At 45.7% G+C, this 25,764-nt stretch overlaps 1 protein-coding gene across 1 annotated transcript; it reads left to right on the forward strand.

Moving 5' to 3' along the window:
- Positions 1 to 238: 238 nt before the first annotated feature.
- LOC120840934 (barrier-to-autointegration factor) lies at positions 239 to 25,621 on the forward strand. Its single transcript, XM_040211728.2, is given in 4 exon segments — positions 239 to 382; positions 21,027 to 21,165; positions 25,357 to 25,391; positions 25,393 to 25,621. Coding segments are annotated over 3 exon segments (273 nt in total). The 5' UTR covers positions 239 to 382; positions 21,027 to 21,039; the 3' UTR covers positions 25,505 to 25,621.
- The last annotated feature ends 143 nt before the right edge of the window (positions 25,622 to 25,764 follow it).

A 25,764-nucleotide genomic window follows, 5' to 3' on the forward strand; every position in this document is an offset into this window, starting at 1 on the left:
GCGACACTCGCGTTCGCTCGTGCTTTTCGCCAGCATTTCTACGGCCAACCGCCAGGATCGCGACAGGCAACAGCATGACATTCGCGTCATTTGTTGCCACCTTGGGACCACTTTTGATGTATGGGCGGGATAGGACGCTAAACACACCAGTCAAAGACGCGATCCAGGCACCATAGCCATGACGACGGCGCACGTACTTATTTTGTTTATTGCTTGTTTCCGTAGAAACGTAAACCCGCTAGGGGAGATTTGGCGCTGCCGTCTGGAGGTGTACGAAGATTGCGGGGGTTGCTTTGGTTTCGAGAGTGCGCCATAGTTTACAAAAAGACGCGACTCAGGATCAGACTCCTTCAAGACGCTCACGTTTCGGTACGCATCAACGGTAAGTAAGCATTGTTCGAAGCACATCTGCCTGCTTCCTCTGTTTTTAAAGTGGCCGAAACTACAAGGGGTGCAGTGTTGGTGTACCTTGGGTATAGGGTGACCATATTCCTCAAGGTAAAAAACGGGACATCCCAGAGAAAAAAAAAAAAAAAAAAAGGGGGGGGGGGGGTACTAAAATTTGAGATTGGGAGAAAAATTTAATGAAATTCTACATGCGTGCTGTATCTGCATGATTCTACATTTGTGCTATATCCAGTAACTTAAAAAAAAAAGATATTTCTACACACGCGTCTTCGCGAGAAAAAAGGGATTTGTGGGTAAGAACAGTTCTAAATTTTACTTTCTGGGTAAATATTTTAAAGTACCTACGGTTATTTTTGTAAAATATACTTGTAACGAATCGGCATAGTTTCGGTTTGCTTCTACTCGCTTGGTGCCAATTTCGAAACTATGTACTCCTGAGAAAACGGAACACGATTCTATACTGAGACAAAAAGACGGGACGGCAGAAGTGGACCTCAAAAGCGAGACTGTTTTGGCCAAAACGGGACGTCTGGTCACCCTACTTAGGTATACCTAGTTACGGGAGCCCGAGTTGCGCGTTCATCCTCGTAGCGCCAGCTTTCCTCCACGGCATGCCGAGTCTGCTCCTCGCGTGACTGAATTCGGCGAATAGCGGCGGCGCGCTCAAAAGCAGGGAAACTTACGCCGGGGCGCGTGCTACGTCTACTTCCCAGCGCGGCATTTGAGTCTTCTCCTCACGTGATCGGATCTCGGTAAATACATAGTTCTCACGAACGCGCCATTACCAGGTACTGACATAGTTGCGGTTTCAGAATCTACATAGTTTCGGTTTCGGGATCGGCGCCGGCAACGTTCGCCGCTGCTGCGTTTTCTGGTGCGTTCTCTGGTGTGCGGTCGCGGTCTCAGTGGTACAGTCGTCATCGTTCTTCCAGTCGGGCCGCGGCGACGCCCCGACTGGTTTCGGTTTCTCTCCGTAGAGCTAGGTCCCTGGAACGCGTCTCCGATCGATGTGTTTACATGGATAATTGCTGCAGCGTTAGTGCCAAACTGCGCCAAAGGGCTTACCCTGCTACGTTTAGCCAAAATGTGGAGACTCTGTGTCAACGTTGTGCCGAGATTTCACTTTATGAATGCCGAGTAGATGATAGCTGAGGCCCCCTCTACATGTCCGGATCGTCATGGTAGGCTTGTGCAAAATTTTTAGAACTTTCGAATATTGCCACAAAATAGTATTTGCCTTGATATCTCTCTCAAACACTGGCAGTACTCGGAAGTTTCGCAATATCGAGTCATGTCCGCTGCCTGCCCTGGCGGGTAAGTAATTTTGTTGAGTGCGCTTCTCACCGCTCTTCTGTGTACTGCAGTGAAACAATCGCGAAGTAACCGTCGCGATTTTTCTTATCTTGCTTAGCCGCAGTGCGCCCGCGTGCTAAGAGAAAAACTCTCACCCAAAAGCGGGATATGTTAAACTTGCAAGCGACGGGTATATAGTAAAAAAAATAAAGAGAAAAAAAAAAGAGAGAGAACTTGGTGAGTGCTATTGTAACAATTCTACTTTTCAGTAAAAATTTCAAAATAAAACTACAGCTATTATTGATGATAGACTACGATGCTCTGGCGATATTTTTTTTCAACTTCTATGGTTAGCGAGGGTGCTTGCAAGAAGCTTTATATGAACAGCTCTATAGGTTTATTCTTAATTTGAACAATCTTGTTTAGTTACCATCTTAATATGCTTTATATGAACTGCTCTATAGGTTTATTCTTAATTTGAACAATCTTGTTTAGTGACCATCTTAATATGGGTATTACGTGTTTGAGGTACAGTCAGTAAAATAAATTGAAAATAAATCAGTTGAAACAGTGGAAGTAGGCTTGGGGGTACGCTTAACCAGTTTGGCTGAATTGTTTTTAAGCAGTATATTTGTCATTCACTTTCCGATTTTTGTTATCATGGAGTTTATGGCGCACCGTGCATTCACGAGGGCGCCCACCAAACCATTCTGGCATCATTGCCGCGAGGCGGCTATGCAGTTGCCTCGCCTCAGAGACGATCGCATGGTCGTGTCGCCGCGGGGTTGATTGGGATCCCGAATCCGGCTCTCGACGTGTCGTTTTCTCTCCTGGCCACTGGATGGCGCTGCAGGCGCCCCATGGCGCCTGCAGCGCCATGGGGCGCTGCAGGCGATCCAGCTACCGCCCGATCCAAAGGGCTCAGCCGTATTCATCCATCCATCCATCGGCGCTGCAGCTTAAATGGTAAAACAAAATGGCTAGGTGGCGTAAGCTACCGCCCGATCCAAAGGGCTCAGCCGTATTCATCCATCCATCCATCCATCGGCGTCACTTTCTTTGCAGTGCGGAGTGAATATAGATTTCACCAGGGTGTCGAACCGGAACCGAACCGAAAACCGGAACCGAACCGGTATTTTTTCCGGAACTGAACCCGAACCCGAACCGTTATATTGTTATCGCGATGAACCCGAACCGGAACTGAACCGGAAAAAAAAATAACGGTTACCGGCTCATGTCAAAACGGTTCGGCCACGCGCTGTTGACAATGAATGTGCTATCAATGCCATTTGTTTTTTTAAGTGCCGTCAACTGACACACACCTCGCTTACATATTTTTCTTCTCCACTCAGTCTTAGGAATATAAAGGCTGCATCCATGAATCTTGACAAACGCTGCATCCATGAATCTTGACATAGGAACCAGTATTGCGCTGGTCGCGGCTTGCACGGAAGAAAAAAAAATTAAAAAGCTCTGCAAAAAAAAAAAAAAAAAATCGCGTCACGGGATTTTATTTTCCTACAATCTCGTAAATCCTAAATGCTGCTGTGTGCTCATTTCATAACACGTTTCTAGAACGCGCGAGTTCTTGGAAGCTTGCTTCCATCGGAATGAGAAAAGAAAAGGCTGTGGAGTTTGATAATAATGCATCCGGTTTCGTATAGGCACTTAGAAGCTAACATATTTGTGAGACAGCGAACTCTTCTATTTTAATATTTATCCTATTACGTCCTTCTGGCGTTGCGTTCGGTGAAGTGTTTTTCATATTCCGTATCTTGTTTAATGAAAACTTCTTTAAGGGTCTAATTTGAGTTACCGAAGGTGATAGTTAGCGAGTTCTACTTGTAAGTGGGTTTGTAAGGAGGTCGCGGATTTTACAGCTACTGCGTCGGACCCAATTAGATGAAGTCCGAATGCGTAAACGTCGGTGAGGTAATAAAGAAACCATTCCTGGTAGAAATCCCTGAGCCTTACACTACGATGTATCCCGTTTCGTATGTGCTGATTTCAGATTTTTATTTGTAATTTATTTTGATGCTGCAATTTGCCATTTATAATTTCCGAACCGGTTCGCGAACCGGTTCGCGGATCGAATTAATCGAACCGGAACTGAACCGGAACAAAATAAATTTACCTGAACCGTAACCGAACCCGTATTTTTTTCGGTTCGACACACTGGATTTCACATTTAAATATTCTAAGCTTAAATGGTAAAACAAAATGGCTAGGTGGCGTAAGCTACCGCCCGATCCAAAGGGCTCAGCCGGATTCATCCATCCATCCGGCGGGCGAGGAGAAACCTCTAGCCCCGAGAGCGAACACAAGCGTCGCTGCAGTCGCCGCGCCCTGATTGGGTGAGGCGTACCGTGACGTCAGGGAGGGGACTCCGCTCCGCGATCTCGCATCGGCTCGCTTCCCAGCGCCGGTTTCCTGGTTTGGCGTTGTGTGCCGCAAGCTCTTCGAGGAGCTGGACTTGGTTTACCCGGTGTACAAGACGTTGAGTTAGGCCGATATTGACGTGCTTCCTTACATTTTATAAGCCTGCTTGTCCCCTTTATCTTTAAAATTGGGTTACAAATCCCGAAAGCTATGGGCGGAGGCAATTCCGCCGATGAACCTCCCCGCCCGTCCACACGACTCAAGGCAATTTTGCGAAGGATCGCTGGAGCGGTGGCGCAAGTGCTTCAGACGCTGGAATTTTGTCCCTTGCATGTTCATGATTTAGGACGATATTACATCCCGCTTTCAAGGCATTTGAAGTGGCATTTATATCATGGGCCTTTGGGTGGTCGGCAAATTAGCTCGCGATCCCGACTCTGCGCTGCCACTTTGCATACGCTGGTTCGCGGATGTTTTAAAGGCCCTGTGTCTGATTATCTTTGAAGTGCTCGTGGAACAGGGTTGTTTTACATAAGTGTAGCTTCTTCGTAAATCAATTGTATAGTTTATACACGTACGCAGGCATATTTCTTAGAAGATGCACAATTACTGGAAATTAGTTTGTATGGTAGCAGCAAAAACGGCCGAATTGCCCGCAGTTGTCTGTATGATATGTATTGAACTGCCCAAAATATGCACAGCAATAATGCCATAATTTGGAATGTTTATACTTTTTCCTGACATTTTTATTCCAGCTTGGGTGTTCGGAAAATACACCGTTTTAGTCTGAATTGTCATTTTTAATTAAAAGAGACACTGCTGCAGGTCTCCAAAAGCTTCCTCAGCCTACAAACTCCCTGCAGCTGAACTTTCTGACAACAGAGAAAAACAGGAGTAAAAGCAAGCATTTGAACGTCTGTCAAGTGGTAGTTGCAGCACTAGTAGCACAAAATGTTGAACCCTTGAAGGGCGACAGTCTGCGTGAGAAAAGGTTCTGGTATTTTAGTTTCACGACAATTCGATTGAAGTAAAATCTCAATTTTAGGGCTTAAAGGACTAATAACGAGCTAGACACCTTCGCTTACGTTTGTTATAAATTACTTGAGGGTTGATATAAACAAGTCCACAGATATCACCCGTGTAGTCCATTGAAATACTATCTGTATCCAGCAAAGGTCAAATGCGAGCAATGTATATAATAAATGTTCCTTGTTTTTTTTTTTACTTTGCCCCTGCACTTGGGCTGTCTTACTTGTGATTCTCTTCCCATGGCCCAGACTGTATTTAGCATGTTGCCCGAGCAGCATGCAGCTTTTCTGCTTCGGCGATCTTGTTTAAAAACGGAGATACAAAACAAAACAAAAAATAGTATACATAACCTGCCAATTCACTCAGACCATCAGCATCATTTATTGTGCGAGATGTAAATCTATAGTGATGCTCCTGCAATTGTGGCCATATTTCTTTATTTTCATATACCAGCTGCGATTCATGCGTTGCCTGCCCTGTCAACCATGCTTAAAATGTTGGTTGAAGTTTCGCCTGTAGCTACAGGTCATACATCAATAACGGCACATAAAAAAAGAAAATTACACTTCCTACGAAAAACACGCCAAAAAAAATTAAATAGAAACGAGCGCGCCGACAGCTGGCGTCGTCACAGCCTCCACAGGGCGAGCGGGGCGAGCCGGGGAAAAATTCTCTCCTCGCCGTGACGTCACCCCGGTTTGCCGTAAGGGGGCGCCACGCGAACTTCTCGGGGCTAGAGCCACTCTATATGGCAGCGTAGCTGCCAGAGTAGCGACACGACGCAAAATTATCTAGATACACGACGTCAGAAGCGCCTATAGTGATCTCCATTTTGGGCCTGGGAGGTTTCTATGGTAACCGTACTGCTAGCGACGCCGGGCGGCAACCTTTATCTAGTTGATATCTCCATTCGTTAATTGTAAAGTGGTAAAAGACCTAAAAGACGCTTTGCATGGCGGTACGGCACTGGCCTCTGGAGGAGCGGCGCCTGTTTCTTCTGTGAAATGAGACGATTTGCAGCGTGCACGGACAAGGCGAGTGGCTTTCCGCGCCGCCGGGATGGCGGCGGCTTCGTGGGACGAACGTACCGCCCTTGTACTTTCGGACTTCGCTCCTATGAAACAAAATCCGATTACGCCGGTCACGACAGGACGATTGCCTTGGGACATGACTGCTGCTCGACTGCCCCATAGTAAGAGAATGTATGCTTAGCACCATACTTCTTCAAGATGAGATTATCTCACCGACTGGCGGGGACCGACGTCGACGACGGTATCACCCTCGTTTCGGGGCGATGAACAGTCGACGGGGTTAAACCAAGAAGGACAGCACGGTGGTCTACAGAGGACTGTTAACGCCATCAAAAGAGACGGACGCCGGATATGAGGTGTTCTTGCCGACAGGCCAAGTGGTCGTCCGGAAGTTTACCAGCATGCAAAATGTCAATATTTTTATCTGGTGTAGCATGTATACCCGTGTTAAAGGGGCCATGAAATTATTCTTTAACTTCTTCTTCCTTAGCTTTAATCCTCAACTCAAAAGAGAACAGTGGCATCACGCGGTCGTGACATGCTAGGGCACCGGTGGGATGACCCGAAGCTTCCACCGTGCTTTAAGCGCACCATAGAACTTGTCATTCGCAAGTGCACTCATGTGCACTCATTGGCCACGAACGCGAATTCAAATATTCATCGACGAATTGATTGTTGACGAGCGCATACGTCCGAGTGACGCAGTTTTCGTGTCAAATGCGTGAGCTGCTGTAGGCTGGCGTCATTTTGGCTTCTGTAGGCATTGCAAAGAGGATATTTAGGACCATACACACATGATGAAAGCATCATCGCACACGGACATTAATGAGTACAAAACGGGGCCAGCTACAGAAAATAAATATTACACTCGTGAAAAATAATTGTCTGTAACTTGTTAATTACAAAGACGAACACACCTCTGAGCATATAAATTTAATAGTGTGTGTTGATGCATTCTTATAGAGCAGGTCGTTTCATATACGTCATTTGAGCAAACGCCTGCTTGTCATTTGAAAAAAAAAAAAAAAAAAACACTGCGATCAAATGCAAGCTATTGCAAGGAAAGGACGTTTATCAAAGTCTTCAGAACTGTCAATTAGTAAAATCGTCGATTAGTACAAAAGGTTAAAGGTCGCAGGCGCTTCCTCCCTTAAAGTTGCTGTGATTATTCGGTGACCCTGGGCTGAAACAGCTTCCCCTAGGCCCTACACACGACGTATACCTTTCGTTTCGATTCTCAGAAATTCCACCATTCAAAGGAAGCTAGAAAATGCGAAAATGTTATCCTAAAAGCTATATCGTAAGATCGTTGATTAGTACAAGACGTAAAGATCGCAGGAGCTTCCTCGCTAAAAGTTTGTGATTACGCGGTTACCTGGGGCTGAAACAACTTCCCCAAGGTCCAACATGCGACGCATAAAATTCGCATTGATTCTCAGACATTCCAACGTTCAAACAAGGCTAGGCGTATGCGAAAATTGCATGCAAAATGTCTTATCGATCCTCGAACACATCCAGGAATACGAGCACCGCTACGGCGATATGACTGATCCTGTCGCACAGGTGCTAATATCCTGAGCGATCTTGCACAGAAAAGGTATAAAGTCACATTCTTTCAGATGTCCACGTTATACCTGCGTCAGAGAGCATGAAGAAGTCCGAAATCGTCGGCAAGCAGCGGCACATTACGACTACCGCGCACCGAACAAACTCGTATCCACCAGCTCTGGGCGCTGCAATCTTACCGGTGACATCACGGCTCTTGCGAGGTCACGTGACGAGTAGTCACTCGGTTGCTAAGGAAACCGAGCCAGCTCAGCTAGCTCGTTGCTATGGTACCGCGTGTGACCAATCACGGTGAGAGGCGGCACAGGGAAAAGCGTGGCGCTACTCTGGCAGCTACGCTGCCATATCGAGTGGCTCTACTCGGGGCTAATACCAGGGGGCGAAGAACCTCTTAGGACTCCAGCTCGACGCTCGCCCTCCCGCGGCGGAAACGGGAAGCGCTCTAGTGAGGGTCCCCCGATTCTCCTGCTCAGCGGCCATGGCGGAACTGCTCGCGATCACGGCTCGCGAAATGTCGTTTCCGAATGCAAACAACACTCTTCACTGTCCCAACGTAGTGCTGCAACCGGTATGGGATTGTACCTTACTGGAGAGTTTTAGTATTGCGCATAGAAGCAAACGCAAGCGGTGTGCGTTTGCATTAGAGATGCGTGCCCCACGTTGGGTGCGTGCGCCTCATCGCCATGCGCCACCCAAGACCGGGATTTCGGGCTCCGCGCACGCGCAGTGTGGAACGCGCAAAGCTAACGCAAACACACAGGGCTTGAGTTCGCTCGTATATGCAATATTAAAACTCACTACTGTTTCACCGGCCTCCGACGCCAATGAAACGTGCTGCAGTGAGCAGACGTGCAAGCAGGTAGGCGTTCCTTCGAACTGGAAAGGCTGAGATTGGCAAAACGACGGCGAGCAAATACAAAAGTAAATAAATGTTATGAAAAAACTAGTAATTAAAAAAAAGCCTTTTTTTTTTTTTAGCTTTTGGGCATTTGGTCTGGAAGTATATTGGCGGCGATTTTGGACGTTTCGCCGATTGTAAAAAGTCGCGACTTTGATAGCACAATATACTTTACCCACAATTAATGTAATTTTACATGGATTTCTCACCGTTAGCTATAGATGTCTTCATTGATTTTAGACTATTTTTATTTTATTTGTAATTAAAATGCAGCAATTGGAACCAGTTATGGCACAGTTTTCATTGTCATATTTCTTCGTGCGTTTAAAATTAGATCATAAGCAACAAATTATATTAGAGCTTGAAGAATTACTTATTCAAATGTGTGAATTTTAATATTATTATTATTAATACTAATCGCGGCAATGTATATATGCCTCTAATTAATGCCAAGATCACGAGAATACTCTTTTTAACCATAATAGTCTTTCCAGAAAGGTATAATTTTGTTTTCTTTTTAGCATATGAAAAACTCTGACACAGTTATCAAGATAGACAAACAGTTAAACGCTGGATGTCATGAAGTCCTACGCGTCCACGCGGTGCTATAAAAACACACACACACTTCAGCTCGGATTCCGTCTTGGGTTGTTGCAGTAAAAGCAGCGTTCATTAGTTTATGCGTTTCGTGTACATATTGTAAATATTGGAATTATTCATTTATTCTTGTGCTGGGATAATTGTCATTATTGCGAACAACTTTTCTAAGTAAATACGATATGAGACACATCTTGAGTCATGAAAGAATCCGAAATTAAGACCTCTGTCGAGAAATTAAATCCAAAATAGAGGTAAGTTTCGGTTTCGCTCCAGAATTAAAACGCGCATCCTTCCGTAATTATTACGCTAAACACCGTTCTTGTTTTCAGGTTAAAGAGGTGACCTGCGCTCATAAAACATTAGCTTCCTCGTATTACCAGAAATAATTTATGTCGCTCACAGAAGCCAGCACGCTAGACAGGCTCAACAGCGGACCGCATCTCTGACCCTCACTAAACCCGCCATCTTGGAAAATGAGTGGCGCCACCTATAGTTAGCGTGCGACGGAATCTCGGGTAATCGCGGGACAGGAGGCCTGGGGGCCCTCTTTGTGCTTAGCCTTGGCTTTATGTGCGAGTGTGAATCTTTGCGTAATGTCAAGTGTATTTGTTTTGTGAACCAAGTGTTTTGAGCCAACTGTTTTGAGTTTTGTGTTTTATGAGCCAAGGAAAGGGAGCGGAACCCCGCTCCCGTGAAAGAACCATGGCTGGACTCGCGTTGTTGACGGACCACATGGGAACTGGCGTATCGGCGGCGGTTACGCGGATTCCTACAAGTTCTACATATAAAACTTAATTTCTGTTTATAATCGAATGACAAAATGTTTTTTTTTAATGTGAATTAATAAGTTCAATTTTATGACAAACCTTCAGAACCCTAATAAAACATCAATTTGTGTGTTCAAATTTACTCTATTCTAGCATTATTTCGGAAAAACATACTATCTGGTTTACAGTTTATTTTATGCCTACAGTAAGTTCTCACATAAAACTACACTGTTTTTCATCAACCAGCATCTTGTTTCTACGCGTATACCGGGTTTTGTAGCGAAGACTGACAAAAAGTACGAAAATTAGTGTATTCCTATCTCTAGGTTAAAGGGTAATGTTTGCGGGACCATATTACTCGTTGTGGCGGTATATATATATATATAACTTTTTTAACTATAGAAAATAGACATGGTTTTAATTCCATACTGCTGAGCATCATCGAAAACAAATAAATCAGTAAGTTTCCGCGTGAGAAGCGTAGTGCACTAAAGTTACCCCTCGTGGAGCAGGTATACAAGGCTAGCGGTTGGGATATGGCCCCCGCGCAATTTTTTTCCGTCTCTTATCGAGGCCCCAGCCTTGTACAGGTCCCCTGAAAGTAAAACGGAGAGCCGAAGCAAACAGCGAACTAAAGCCCCTCGATGTGTTTGCGCTTGTCTTGCAAGTAGCGTCAAATGTGCGAGTGCACGAGGCCCATGTCTCGAGCGGTTCTTGGAAGCAAATGGCGGCGCAGCACTGAAATGAGCGGGCCTTGGAAGCGAATGGCGGCGGAGCACCCGCTCATGGCACGTGTCCCGCGCGCTTCCACAACAATGGTTGGCGGTACTTGTAAAAAAACGCTTTTATCAAGGGGCTTTACAGCGAACTGCATCGCTGCGCCATCTAGCAGCGCAGGCTGGAACTGATAAGTACCGTCTGCGCATGCGCGCGTGCCGTTCGCGGTGTCCTTCGTCCTTCTTGTTTACTCTCGGCGTCTCGAGCTGCCAAACGCTGCTCCGAATCCGATAAACACCCCTAGGTGTTTGAATCGCACGTGGAGATAACGCTGAGGGCAAGCGGGAGAGAGGGGCGAGCAAGGAATGTTGTCGATGAGCACCGCCCCTTGTGCTATCTAGACTTCCTGTATATACAGTAAAACCTCGTTATAACAAACTTGAAGGAGCGATCGTAATTATTTCGTTATAACCATTAGTTTGTTATAGCCAATGTCCATTTCTTCCCACTATTAGCAAGCAAGGGGAATTATGATTGTTTTGTTATATCCATTAGTTTGTTATATCGCATTTTGTTATAATGAGGTTTTACTGTATCCTACGCTCCCCCTTCGGAGAAGCATATCGAGGAACTCTAGTGCTATCTGGTGGCGTTTTTAGGAAGAGAGTTGCGCCACTCGAGCCACCGATAACGTGTGGGTTGCAAGAAGAGAACGGAGAACCCCACGGAAGGCAGGTTCCCGTACGAAGATGTATACCGTATCAGTTCCTGCCGGCGCTGCTAGATAACTGAGGACAGCGTGTGCTTCCGAAGGCGGTAATCCAGGGAATCCGGACTCAACGGGCGCCTCGCTCGTTCCTTGCGCACCTTGCACCCAGCTTGCAATAATGCTCCATACAAAAAAAAAAAAAAAGAAAAAAAAATATTAACGAACTTTAGTCTCCGCAGCATGCCCATTCCACACTATCTTTTTTGTGTTTATTTATTTGTTTTTTCGAAGTTTTTTTTTTAAAGTTTTTTCGTGAAAATATTTGCGTCGTAAAAGAGCTGGTTGGTCGGTGCTGGTTTGTTGTCGATTCGGTAACTAACAAACACAGGAGACCAAATTAAAGTTCACAATCTTTCCACATCATGACTTTTAGCTGGCTGGATTGGTACCAAGACCCAGCTTATAAGTAAATTTGGCTGTCTCTAAAAGACAGATTTATTTATCTTCTAAATTCCTCTAAATTTATTTACTCTCTAATTTCCTCTGGGTCCTCTAAATTTCCGCTTGCGACACTTCCCTCACTTCCGAAGCCCTTCGATGGTGAAAAATTTTTTGTGAATCGGATTTCTTTAGCTCACGGATGCGGCAGGCTATGCTTCTCGGGACGCGCTGACCCACGTCTTCTGTACAGCCCATTTAGGGCATTCGGACGGCACTCCAATGCGTGCTTAGAGTGCCATCGGACGTGGGCACAGTACCACGGCACTCTAGACACAGGCTTTTCCAAAGGCCATGCTAGATGGAGGAAGCTACCGCTAGTTACAGAACATATAGACATTTTCGCTCATTCATTTTAACTGAGCTTCTGTCGTCCGTGTTTCGTACCTCGGGGACATTGAACATAAGAAGCTTAGCATACTTTTTAACATATCGTATAGGGCGACATAGAGCAGTCTACGTTCTCCCCCAAAATAATTGAGCTATCGCTTGCTGTGTAGAATCAACTGAACGTAAGGTGAACCCTTCAATGGCAGTTTAAATGTGGCTCTGTTGGACAGCGAAAAAAGACTTCTGTAATACACACTAATGTATCCATATTTAAAGCCAGTGAGATCCGTACCACAAATATCGATATCCGGAATGCTACACGGTGCTTCCGCTGTACATTAGGAACTGTTTGATGAACAGCGGAAAAGAGCAGCGATCTTGAATGTTCCCTTATATCGAAAACCTTCCTGTCAAGGGAGCTTCGGAGAGCGAGGTTAAAACAGTTAAAGGATGTAGCAAACTGTGCAGAGTTAAAGGTTTAACCCCCCAGAGCTTTTCTTGAACAGAGCAGAAGACTGATCGACTCCCGCGCTTCGGAAAGTAAAATGTAAATATTGAAAAAAAAGGTAGTAGTCAAGCCAAGTTTATTTAATGACTCAAAACAAAGACCGCGTAACAAGTTGTGAAATCATCGCTAACAACTTTTCCAAACGCTCTGGCTCCGTCGTTTATTTTCTCCACGGCGGTGAAAATAAGGGAGCCCCTAGTGTCACGTACCATAAACCTGGCTTGCCGCCATGTATAGGTTTTTTGAACCTATACATGGCTTCGAAACGAACGCCGTGTTTAGGGCGACGCTTTATGAAATGGTCGTCACGTGGCGTATGCAATAGACCGCGCGAAGCCGACCTCTTCTGTCACGGAGGGAGGTTTCCCTCTTTGCTTGCTTTTAATGCGAATGTGGAAAAAATACTTTTTTTATACATATATCTGTTCCTACGATCAGTGAGGTCGGGCTCAGCAGTAACTTGAAACGACCCCCCCAAAATATAACAATGCCCCAAAAACATCCCTGGGCTACATAACAACCCTAGGCACTTATGTAACGAAACATAATCGCACACGCGCGTCAGCATCCGCTCATACACCCGTTTACACACTGATCTATATGTTTATTGTTTAATATATCTGTGTAGCAAAAACATTAATTGCCTATTGCTTGGATAAAGGAGTGTCCCCCGCTCCAATGATCTTCCTGCCGCAGGTAATAATTAAGTTAATAAATACTGAAATATAAACCCGTCGAGGCAGGCTGTACCAACTCATTTATTAAAACATCCTTGCCCATCTCCCCCCCCCCCCAAAAAAAAAAGAAAAAAAAAAGAAGAAGAAAAAAAGAAAAAAAGAAAAGCGGATAGGAAAAAAAGGTTTCCCCGAGAAAACGAAAAAAATACCTGCGCCGAACAGCGTCGAACTTGCGATGGATGGATGGATGAATACGGCTGAGCCCTTTGGATCGGGCGGTAGCTTACGCCACCTAGCCATTTTGTTTTACCATTTAAGCTTAGATTATTTAAATGTGAAATCTATATTCACTCCGCAGTGCAAAGAAAGTGAGGCTATGAAACCCCCTTGCCATCAGTGAATAAGAAAATACCTAGTTTTCTCTCGATTTCTGCCACCATTCACTTAATCTTTGCTTGGTAATCTCTACAGTCTTGAAATCCACTCTCCCTTCGCTGTCTCTAAAACCCAATGACTTTATTAAATCTATGTTGTCTTCAGTAGGCATAGGGTGAAGCCCTTTACAGTAGAGTATCAAGTGCTCAGCCGTCTCGTCCTCCTCTCCACAAGCAGTGCACACTGTATCAATTTCCTGGTACTTCACTCTGTATGTTCTGGTTCGCAGAACACCCGTTCTTGCCTCAAACAGCAATGAGCTTCCCCTAGAATTGTCATAAATGCTTTCTTTGGCAATAACTCTTTTGTTTAATCTATAGCTTTCCAGAGCCGTCTTTGTCTGCATTCCCTCTAGCCACCGATCTCTTTCTGTGGCCTTAACTTTCTTCTTAACTGAGACTTGCTCTTCCGTATCTTCGCTATAGCCCAAAAACTTTCCTCTTAATTTCCTAGTGCGCTGTCTCCACTTGGTGTCTACACTCCTCATGTATAAATAGCTGAAAACCTTTCGTGCCCATTGCTCCCCGTCCATTAGCCTCAACCTATCCTCAAATTCTACCTTGCTCACCGCTTCCCTGCTCTCAAATGATGCCCATCCCATGTCTCCTTGTACTCCCTGGTTTGGCGTTTTGCAATGTGCCCCCAAAGCCAGTCTACCTACTCCGCGCTGTTTTATTTCTAGTTTCGCATGCACTTCGGATTTCATGCATAGCACTGCGTTTCCAAAAGTCAAGCCAGGCACCATGACCCCTTTCCAAATCTCTCTCACCACCTCATACCTGTTGTAATTCCAAAGTGCTCTATTTTTCATCACAGCTGCATTTCTGTTGCCCTTACCTATTATATACTTTTCATGGTCTCTGAGATATTCTGCACCATCACATATCCATACTCCTAGATACTTGTATTTACTAGCTCTCTCAACTGTAATATTCTGTATCTTCAGCCTCTCAACTTCATCCTCGTTAAAAATCATGACTGCCGATTTTTCGCTACTGAATTCTAAACCTAATTCCTCTCCTTCCCTACCACAGATGCTCATTAATTCCTGCAACTCTGTCCTGTTGTTAGCCATTAGTACAATATCATCCGCATACATCAATCCCGGTAAGGATTGCTGAATTTTTTGGCCTAGCTTACTGTAAGAAAGGTTGAACCCAAGCCCACTCTTCTCTAGCCTATCCTCCAGTCCTCTCAGATACAACATAAACAGCAAAGGCGATAACGGGCACCCCTGCCTAAGGCCTCGTCTTATCTCTATTTTCCCTGTCGCCTTTCCTTCCCATGTTATAATCACCTTGTTATCTTTGTAAATGTTCCTTAATAGTGCTGTTAGTCCTTCATCTAGGTTTAAGTTCTCCATTATGTCCCACAGGTTTCTTTGGTTCACATTGTCATAGGCACCCTTGATATCCAGAAATGCCAGCCAGAGCTGTCTGTTTTCTTTTTGCGCTATTTCTATACACTGTGTTAGAGAAAATAAGTTGTCCTCCAACCTTCTTTGTTTTCGAAACCCGTTCTGTAACTCGCCCAGTATGCCCTCGCAATCTACCCATTCCTCCAGTCTGTTCTTTATAATCTGCATTACCAACCTGTAAATAACCGGTGTCACGGTTATAGGACGATAATTCCTAATGTCAGACTTATCTCCCTTTCCCTTATATATCATACTCATCCTACTAAGCCTCCATTCATCTGGAATATTTCCTTTTGTTATCATGGTACTCACTACCTCCCTTAGTTTTGCCTTAGATTTAGGACCCAAATTCTTCACCAGCTTAATAGGGATACCATCTGTGCCTGTCGACGTGCCACTAGGGACTCTTCGTTCCGCCTTTTCCCATTCTCTTTGTCCAAAATCCGCGATGTCACAAACTGGACTGCTACTTCCTTCGGTTCTCCTATCTTCCACATGTACCCGTTCCCGAAATTTCTCCTCCATCACTGCTCCTATATATTGTATCGCATCATCTCCCTCTAATTGATCTCCCTGATGCGAGAGTATGAACCTCTGTCTAGCTTGCGTCGTTTCACCGAGTGAGTTCAAGTGCTCCCAAAACTTCTTGGCAGCGTTTCTATCTTTCTTACTTACATTACTCATCCATTCCTCACCCTTTCTCTGAATTTTCGCATTGATCAAACTGGATGCCTCTCGGCGACATGTTATAAAATTGTCCCATTTTCTTTTTACTTCCGTTTCGGACTCCCCACTACGCTTGGAATACCTGTGTTCTCTAGAGGCTTCCTGACGTTTTTGTATCGCTTGCTTCACTTCTTTGTCCCACCAACTTTTTGGTCTATGTCCTTGCTTCCCCTTTCGTTTACTCTTAACTTTGTCTAGTTCTAGAGCAAAAAGCCTAGTTAGGCTCTCATAGGTCCAATCTGTATGCCGTTGCCCTGAAACTGCTGCCTCTATTCTTTCAACAACTATTTCCAACTCTTTGTCGCTGCAGAAAGTTTGCTTTGAATTATGTTGTCTAGTTTCAGCATTTACTTCTCTGGCAAAATTCAGCTTAATACGTTTGTGATCACTACCAAGACTTTTGGAACCTTCTTCATCTATTTTCATTACTTGTAACTTACCATATATTTTGTGTGACATGAGTACGTAATCTATAGTTGAATGTAGATTGCCAGTTTCCCAAGTTATGTGCCCGTCACACTTCTGACTGGTATTACATAAAACTAAATCATGCTTTTCCACCAGTTCTAGTAATATGCTTCCAGTTGAGTCCGTATACCCATCCAGACCCTCAATATGGGCATTCATGTCTCCCATAATAATTATTTCGGAGCCTTCCCCTAGTTCACTAATGTCTCTTGATATGCAATCAATCATTTTTCTGTTTTCCTCTTTAGCACCTGTCCCTGTCCATAAGTAAACCACTCCAAGGACTGTTGATTCCCCAGCGACTTTTCCTTTCAGCCACAAGTGTTCGGCGCACTCCTTTCTCAACCTTTGAAAGTTCATATTCTTCTTAATAAATGCTCCAATTCCACCTCCCTTCCTCGTTCCCTCCATTCTGTTGCATTCTTCCCACACATAGTCAGGGTTGCAAGGTGGCTGCTCCATGTCTCTGAGATGTGTTTCCACAAACCCATACACCATTAAATCCTCCTTTCTTAGTTGCTCCTCTACCTCTTCCCATTTTAACCTATTTCTACCACCCTGCATGTTAATATATCCAATGTCTGATTGTGCTGTTTTTTTATACCTGCTCTTACGTTTTCTCCTCTTTTTAACCCTGGGTGCCTCTCCTGACTTTGTTGGGTTTTCAGTTACTTCAGTGCCCCCAGGGCCCTCGGTCCCCCCAAAAAAGCAGTCACCGTGCGGCCCATTCTATCCCCCACCCTGTATCCCGTGGCCTCACTGTAGTGAATGCCATCTGCAAAAGGGCGGGAGCCAGCCTCGTACACTTCTCTGTTTACTTCCATTACGTCGTACCGAAGCTGTCGACTCATACCCTTAATTACTCCGTTGGCTTCGACAACCCTCCTCTCCGTTAACCCGGACTGCCCCCGAACTTCTGGAATGGTGCACACAACCACATGCACATTCTCAGACACGTCCCTCAGCTTACGTATTCCCACGTTTAGCTGCTTTCCGAGGTTCTGGCTCCTACCCTTCAGCACATCATTAAGCCCCGCATGAACTATTACTAGGTTCCTTCCCTCCCGGTTATCCCACACCCCCTCACGTGCTGCGGTCATAGCATCCACCATACACTTCCCTGGCTGGACCTCTACGGTTACCCTCTGGTCTCCCTTCACCCTGTTATGTACACCCCTCCTAACCCGTGCTACGTTAGAGCTCCCCACTACCAGTACCCTAGAACCCCCTGGTGCCTGCGCGCCTTTGTCCTGCGACTTATCTCCTGTCACCTGACTGCCCGACGCCTGCTGCTCGAAGGCGCCATTGAGCTGAGGTTCAATCAGCTCTCCAGCGTCGTCGAGCCCGCCTGCCAACAGGCCGGACTCCCGACCACCAGGGACCCCAGCCTGCAGACTGGTGGCTCGTCCCGCTAGGACTGACACTTCCTCCTTTCTTCCCTCGCTACTCTCACTCGCTCGAATTACCCCTTCCAGGCGCTCTACCCTACTGTCACACTCCCTCTTACGCTCCTCTAAACCCGCCTTCCATACTTCCCCCAGCTCTTCCGCCTGCTTCTCGAGGCCGACCCGCTGCTCCCTCTCATGATTAAGCTGCCTAGTCAGCTCCTCTACCTGGGCCTCGAGACCCACCCGCTTCTCTCCTTCTGCCTTAAGCTGGGCCTCAATCTCCCGAACTCTACCCTCCCATTCCCCAGTTACCTGCTGAAGCTTCACACAAAGCCGACACTCGAAACTCACCTCCGCCGCCACCTCCAGGCTCCCGAAACCCGTCTCCTCCAGGTAACACCACCTCCCACACCCCTCGCACTGCACCAACTCGTCCCCACCCTTGTCATGCCGACCCAAATCTAGACCCATGTCTAGACCGGGAACAAACCGTCCCTTCCCGCCAAAAATTCAAACAGAGCCTACTTTGCGAAACTAACGTTAACTGCTGCTGTTCAAACCTAATACTGCTACCGCATAGTCACTTCCAATCAACTCTCAAAAAAAGAGAGAGAAAAGAAGAAAAACTGGCACTTAGCTTCGGATGCTCGAGGAGAACCAGGAAACACGTCCGCTCACCGCAACTCAGTCGCGTGCGTCTTCGCCGAACCCATAGCGGCGCCATCTATCGACAGCCCGTGATATCGCGAGGAGAAACTAACTCTCCATACAGTTACTCTCGAGGTCGAGGGAGAGTTAAGGGAGAGTATCATCGAAAGAAGCGGTCGGGAAAGAGAGTAACTTTCATGCAGATAGAGTTAAAGGAGAGTAAGTTAGGGCACTTACTCTCCCTTGACACCTTTTTTTTTTAGAGTGTAGCGCGGCGATGCTGCTCGGTCGCCGCTCCGTTTTACTTAGAGGGGACCTGTACCTGCTCCACGAGTGCTCAATGTTTACAAATCCACAGCTCAGCGTGCGATCTCCACAGCTCAGCACGCGCGTGTGCGTCGCTTCGGAAAGCGAGCAAATCACGCGCGATACGCACGAACACTGAAAATGAAACCGGCCAGCAGCCCTTTTCTGGAAAGGTCTATACTCTTCTCACGCACTCAGTCTTTGTGAAAATTGCTGATTTCGTTTTCTTTTTTTTTTTATTTTCATTTGAAACCTGTCTATTTTCACAAATTAAAAAAAGGTAACTTAGTCGTCTTTTTTTATTATTGAGTGAACAAATTAGTGAGCATCGCGCATTTTCTGATGTCCGTCACCACGAGTAATGCGGTCTCAAAAAAATTGCCGAAATTTTAGCAATTTTTGTCAGTTTTCGCTAAAACACCCGGTACAGTGTTTTCGCGTGCAACCAAACGGCCTTTTTTTTTTTTTTTTTAGTTTGTGGGAATTGGATTTGCCGTGCAGCAGATGCTAACAAAAGGTTTCCCAGAAGTGGCCAGGTAAAAGTAAGAACGCATTTTAGTTTAATAGGCCTACACCAGCTTCGTCACATGAAATATTCACGGTAGTACGAATAAAAATGAAGTGTACGCGTGTGCCCCGAAAGGACTTTTTGCTGCTCCAAAATGGAGCTCTGGCTACTCCTAAAAAGGTGCTCCGAAATGACTCGGGGGGCCAATCGCATCATTGCGTCCCACAAAAGAAGACGTCCCGCTGCGGGTCGTCCTCGAGACCGACAGTCCACGGAAGTTTAGGCAGACGAGTTGGGGGCGCCCCGATAATGGCGACTCTCTCGTTTTCTGTTTTTTTTTTTTTTTTTTTTTTTTTTTTTGGAGGGGGGGGGGTTTAACGATTGATTGCGATGATCGCAACATCAGACGGCGTCGCACTCCGGCTTTTCTGCCGTCATTCGTACCCGCTTTGGTACCACTTTCACTCTACGGACGGGATGAGATGGCGTATCGGATTGTGCATCTATCACGACAGAGAGCTGCTCATCGGCGACGGCGAGAGTTCCGTTGAATGTGAGCAACCGCCTTCATCCTGGACGTTGTGTTTGCGAATTTTTCTGTGGTGCCCGAACCGGATTATGCAACTATCACGGATTACATGAGATCGGTGTTTTATTTGTAAGTACTCTGCAAGCATGCTTCTGGTAGTAGTCCTGCTTCCGTCTCAATAGACCATTTTACTGTTTACAAGCATGAACTGCTGCTTACGCCTCAATCAACTCCCGGTCGTTCCGTCTCTGCCAGCCTGTCGAGTTTTGCCTACGTCAGCAGAGCTAGAAAGCATTAAAGTAGGTTTAGGCGAAGGAAAGCCTTATTTAAAGTTTGAGTGCATTTATTTTAAACCTCTAAGAATTTTGTAGCTTTGTCACAAAAACTTAACACTGGGTCACAAATGTTAGCATTTGAGGTTTGACATTGGTTTCTCGCGAATTCGCGAAAGAAGAAGAGGTCCATGCACGTTTTTTCTGGATTCAAAAAATAAAGTGTTCCACATGTTTGAATTTGTTAGCAATCATTTCTCCGTAAATACTTTTTGATGAAGTGCTGTGTTACACATTTAGTATAACTTCTTGTAGCTGAATGAAGTGAGAGTTACTGCGCAGGCGAGCTGGTGAAGGATCATGGTGAAAAAAACCCAAGACTAGGACAAAACATCGGGACAACACAACACGTCTCAAGACATTTTGAGACAGTATTGTGTTTTCCCAATTTTTTTGTCACTAGTCTCGGAGTTTACCCACCATGCTCTTCTAGCTGCAGTACACGTTTTTGGTAGGGTGTGCTGCTGCCATCACACCCTAATGAATAGGTGTAGAGCAGACTCACTCCTTTCTGTGTAGGGTGTAAGGGATTACACCGGTTTTTGAGGGAGTGAGAAATAACACCACTTTTCTAGGGCGTTTTTGTACACCAATAAGGGGGTGAGTTGTGACCCATGCCATTTACACCAATAAGGGCGTGAAAATGTTTAGTGTGTAGGATGCTGAACCCACCGGTCGACAAGCATTCCAAGCACCGTATAGATCCAGTAATCTTAAGATTCATTGCACTTTTTTTTTTTTTAATTCACTTGTAAGGTTTAGTGGTCTTAACATTCACATTCCGTGAATTTTAAGACCACTGGATCTGCGGTGCAAATAAATGCGGTGCTGATTCTTTTTTTTTTTTTTTAATTTCCAGCCGTAGGATCGAGATGTCGTCCACCTCCCAGAAGCACCGCAACTTTGTCTCCGAGCCCATGGGCGAGAAGGTGGTGACGGACCTCGCGGGCGTCGGCGATGTTCTTGGGCAGAGGCTGGTACAGAAAGGCTTCGACAAGGTGGGTCCCGTCGGATTCTTCTAAAGGAAGGAGGGGAGTATCGAATTAGAGTGGAAAAATTCCCAGCACGCCTACAATTGGGCTGGATATAGTCATTGGGTGCATCACGAGTTTCATCATATCAAGAAAAGAAAAGCGGTTGAGTGTCAAAAACTTTCCTATGTTGAGTATTGTAAGATTTGCTTTTCTAACCATTGGTTTATGTCACAGTGGGAAGTGGTGAAACTCCTGATCACGGAATATGGGCATTTGTGGAAATTTACATTTTACTATCGTCCCCTGCGCACTCGATGAGACCAGTTGCCGGCGTGACGAGTCATCCTGTGACGAATGTTCCTATGTGACGAATCGTCCTGTGACGAGTGCGCATGTGACGAATCGTTCTCATCCCATAAATTCCCCCTTCACATCCCCTCACAAAAAAAAAAAACAACAAGCTCTGGCAATGAGCTGGCCAGGCGCACTTGACACACTGTGCGCAGAAAAGGTTCGTTCACACCACGAAGAAAAATAAAGCGGTTTACAACCTGTCGCAAAAACAGGTGAGCCAAGGAGAGTCCCCCAGCGCGCACGCGTCTGAAAAGGTTCGTGCGGCTTGTTTTTTCCCCAGGTGGATCCCCAGATAAAAACCACAAAAACACGATGCAATCTCTGCACGTTGATACGCGAGCAGTGCAAGACCTGAAGCACATATCACAGTTTACAGACAAAGAACAAATTGCACACCGTGGCACGCGCAAACATCGATAAATCCCACCTTTTCCACTTTTCCGTTTTTTTTCTCGAAGATCCACAGCCTGCCCTCGCCAGTATGGGTCACTGTCGCGATAATCTTCTAACGGGATCTCCAAGTATTTGATTGGTGTAGTTATCCACTTCACGTTTTCGAATATACTAGGCTTGGGGCATCCCAATCTTCATGCCAAAATCCTAAACACTTGTGCCAATTAACAGCACTAGCGCTAAATTTGCAAAACTTTTTCACCAGCTTCAATGCCTCGCTTATGCCACCTCTTTCTACACAAAATATTGCTATATCATCGGCGTAAGATAACAATTTTACCTCGCACGATTGCAGTTTAAACCCACTAACACTTTTGCATATAATAATACTTCAACAAAACGACTCTATGTAGATACAAAAAAAAGAACGGGTGATATGGGACAACCTTGGCGAACAGAACGAGACACTTCAATGCGTTCAGTGACAACTTTGTTCATAATGAGACTCGTACGTGAGGCACTTTTTGTACGCCATACGTACACCCTCAAGCAGAACTGTGCCGACATTTACGTGTTCTATGACGTCAAACAAAAGATCGTGTGACACCTGGTCAAACGCTTTTTCCAGATCAATCTGGAGCATTGCAACCACGCGTTGCGTACAGTCACATCACTCAAGAACACTTCTGGTGACATGAATATTCGTTACTAGGGTCCGTCCTCTAATTCCGCATACTATGTCTGTTATCACTGATTGCAAGCGTTTAGCTAAAATTCTCATAAATATTTTATAATCAACGTTTGTTAGACTGATTGGACGGTACGCCGACCCCTGCCTGAGTTTTATTTTGTCCTCGCTTTTGGGAATGAGTATTGTATGGGAACGACAAAAGGACGGCGGTAGTAATTTACCCTCATATATGCTTCAGCGTAAACCCTACATAATACCGGCCTAACCTCATGCTTAGTCGCCTTGTAAAAGGCCGCGGTTAGGCCGTCAGGGCCAGGCGACTTTCCAGGATTCAAATGCTCAATAGCATTTTCTACTTCACCTAGGGTAATCCCAGCCTCTAAAAAAGTAGTTGTTTCACTGTCTAACCGCGGAAATAGGAGCAAAAACTCGCTTTTAAAGTTCGCTAAATCAACGGTTAGGTGAGAAAACAAATTCTTGTAGAATTCACAAAAAACCTTTTCTATTTCTGCGCTATCTCTTGTAACGGCCCCGCGATTTTCAATTTCGGCAATCTCGTTGCGGATAGCGTACCTTTTCTCAGCCCCTAGTGCTCTTTTCGTCGGCGCTTCCCCACAGAACAGCCAGAACAACTTTCCTGCCCGCGCTCTAACGAGTGCTCTGTGGTAGCGCTAGAACTTCCAACTGACATATTAAAGTACTTATGTCATCTTTATGGACAGCATTAGTCTTCGTCAATAAGTAACTCGAGATTAGTGCGCAGAAGGGATTTTAGTTTTCTTTCTCTATACTTTATCGCGCTCGTTTCCATTGCTTTCATTTTAATTTCTTGCTTAAACCGTTCCCATTTTGAAGCGTAGTCATTCACTTCCCCTTTGAAGATACCTCTTAAGCTATCGTTGACAGCGGCCATGAAATCGTCGTCGCTCATGAGTTTACTATTTAATTTCCAAAGCTCCCAACAAAAAGCTTTTCTTTTTTTCCTGGCGCTTGCAAGTGTAAACAAAACTAAACAGTGATCACTAAATGAAACGGGCATCACACGATATTCGCTACACTGAGGAAGAATCTCCAATGAAACATATGCCCTATCTAAGCGGGCATGACTTGATCCTTAAAAGTGAGTATAAGGTACATTTCTACTGTACCCCAAACAGTCCCCAACATCTTCTAACCTCTTTCCACTTAAGCGGAGCGAACGGTGGAGAGGAGGTCGCCTCTTCTCCAGCGTTTGCACTACTAAAGTAAAAATAGGTGGGAGGGGCTTTCACTTCGTTCTTGACCTGTCACCGACTGTAGTAAAGAAACCGTACGCGTGCGTATTCAACTCGATGTACGCACTTCGTGCTTGACGTTTGAGCGAGCGATGTCTTCAGCCACGAGAAGGGAGCGACGGCTCGGCGATGTCTTGCAAGTGCATGGCTTGCTGGTCGGGCGTGTCGTACGGGATGAATATCAGTGCTTTTGATCCGTCCAAAACTTCTCTTTCGAAGGAAGACTGAATTCGCCGGTACCGTGAACGACAGTTTTGAAGTAGAGGTCCCACGCCCGTCGTCCGCTGCCATCCGCTAGTCCCACGAAACGCGAAACGACGCCGTGTTGAGAATTACGCAGTGAACGCACACAATGCTTCCGGTTGTCTGTGCAACCTTTTTTTTTTTTTCAATCAACGTACCGTATTTTCCGGACTATAGTCCGCACCCGGTGTATAGTCCGCAGGGAGAAATTTGGGGTCAAAAATAAAAGATTTTGCTTAGATAGCCCGCACCCGGTGCGTAGTCCGCACCTGGTGCTTAGTCGACACGAAAATCTTCTCATAGACGGCACGCGTTTACAAATGTCTGCTTTTTAGCTCACAACAAAGCCTATAATGTGCATAAATCATCATTAACATACACTTTCGTGCACAAAATTCGTCACGTCATAATAAACGATCTTGAAAAACATAATTCCTGTATAGTCCGCAAGCGTAGATAGTCCGCACAGCCAGAAATTTCAACTTTTAAATATGTATAGTCCGCGGACTATAGCCCGGAAAAACAGCTTTTTGGAAGCCACGAAAAATGGGTTTCATATTTTTTTTTCTATTTTTAGTATTGAGTGTGTGCCTTCAATGACCCACGACTTTGATTAAATTTGGTGGTCGCGTCGAAACCTTAGAAAACGGCCCGTAACCACGGAAAAGAGAGTGAGCGCGACTCAAACCGGCCAGTTCTCGATCGGCTGTTTTCGGGCGGAAAGGGACCGAATTTCGAGCCGCAAATTCTGTCCTGGGTAGTTGGGCTCTCATCTGTCACGTACAACTCAAAATCTCGGCGAGCATAACAACCCTGTCAGTATCCCTTTAAGACGACAGGTTCCCTCTCGTACGTCGAATGGCACGACACGAGGACCCCGCTGAATCCTCAACTCCGCGGCTTTCCAGGGGTTTCGATGTCAACGGGCCAGGAAGACCCGGTGCCGGAACAGAACGACTGAGAGTCTGTTAGGCGCAGAGAAACGGCTTTCTTTTGTAAATGGCAAAAGGGTCTCTGGTCATTGACAAGGTGAAAACGGCGGGGAGTAGCTTCGGATTCCTGCCTCCAGCGCGATGCGTCCTGTCTCTCGAGTGCGCTTGCGCAGCCAAAGCACCAAGGAAGGCGCGAAACGCACGCTGGAAGCCGGGCGTTCGAAGGACTCGCCCAACCGTTCTCACACTGTCGGCGACAATGGCGAGAGCGTCGTAAGGATTGAGATTGCCTCGCGGCTGGTTACAATTGTATTGCCTATACTTTCAGGCCTACGTGGTGCTGGGGAAGTTCTTGATGGTGAAAAAAAAACAAAGACCTCTTCATCGAGTGGATGAAGGAAGTATGCGCCGCCAACAGCAAGCAGGCGTCTGACTGTTACCAGTGCCTCTACGACTGGTGCTCGGAGTTCCTGTGATGCGGTGGCTGCAGTGCCCATACCTTTCTGTATACATACTGACGTTTTTAGTTGTTCTTTTCTTTTACTTTAGCTTTTAACGTAAACTTGATTTAATAAATATTTGAAATATATGTACGTGTGTCTCCTGCGGACTATATGTGTGCGCGACAATGGTGCAACAAACAGGGAGTGCACACAGTTAGCCCGGTGGACACCTGGCGGTTTTATGCGCGGCTGTAGCTTCCCCGGTGCTTCAGCGCTGTCGAAGCTACGTGCGC

The sequence above is a fragment of the Ixodes scapularis genome, unplaced genomic scaffold (assembly GCF_016920785.2).
Source record: "Ixodes scapularis isolate PalLabHiFi unplaced genomic scaffold, ASM1692078v2 PGA_scaffold10__122_contigs__length_95168666, whole genome shotgun sequence".
NCBI classification, from domain to species: domain Eukaryota; kingdom Metazoa; phylum Arthropoda; class Arachnida; order Ixodida; family Ixodidae; genus Ixodes; species Ixodes scapularis.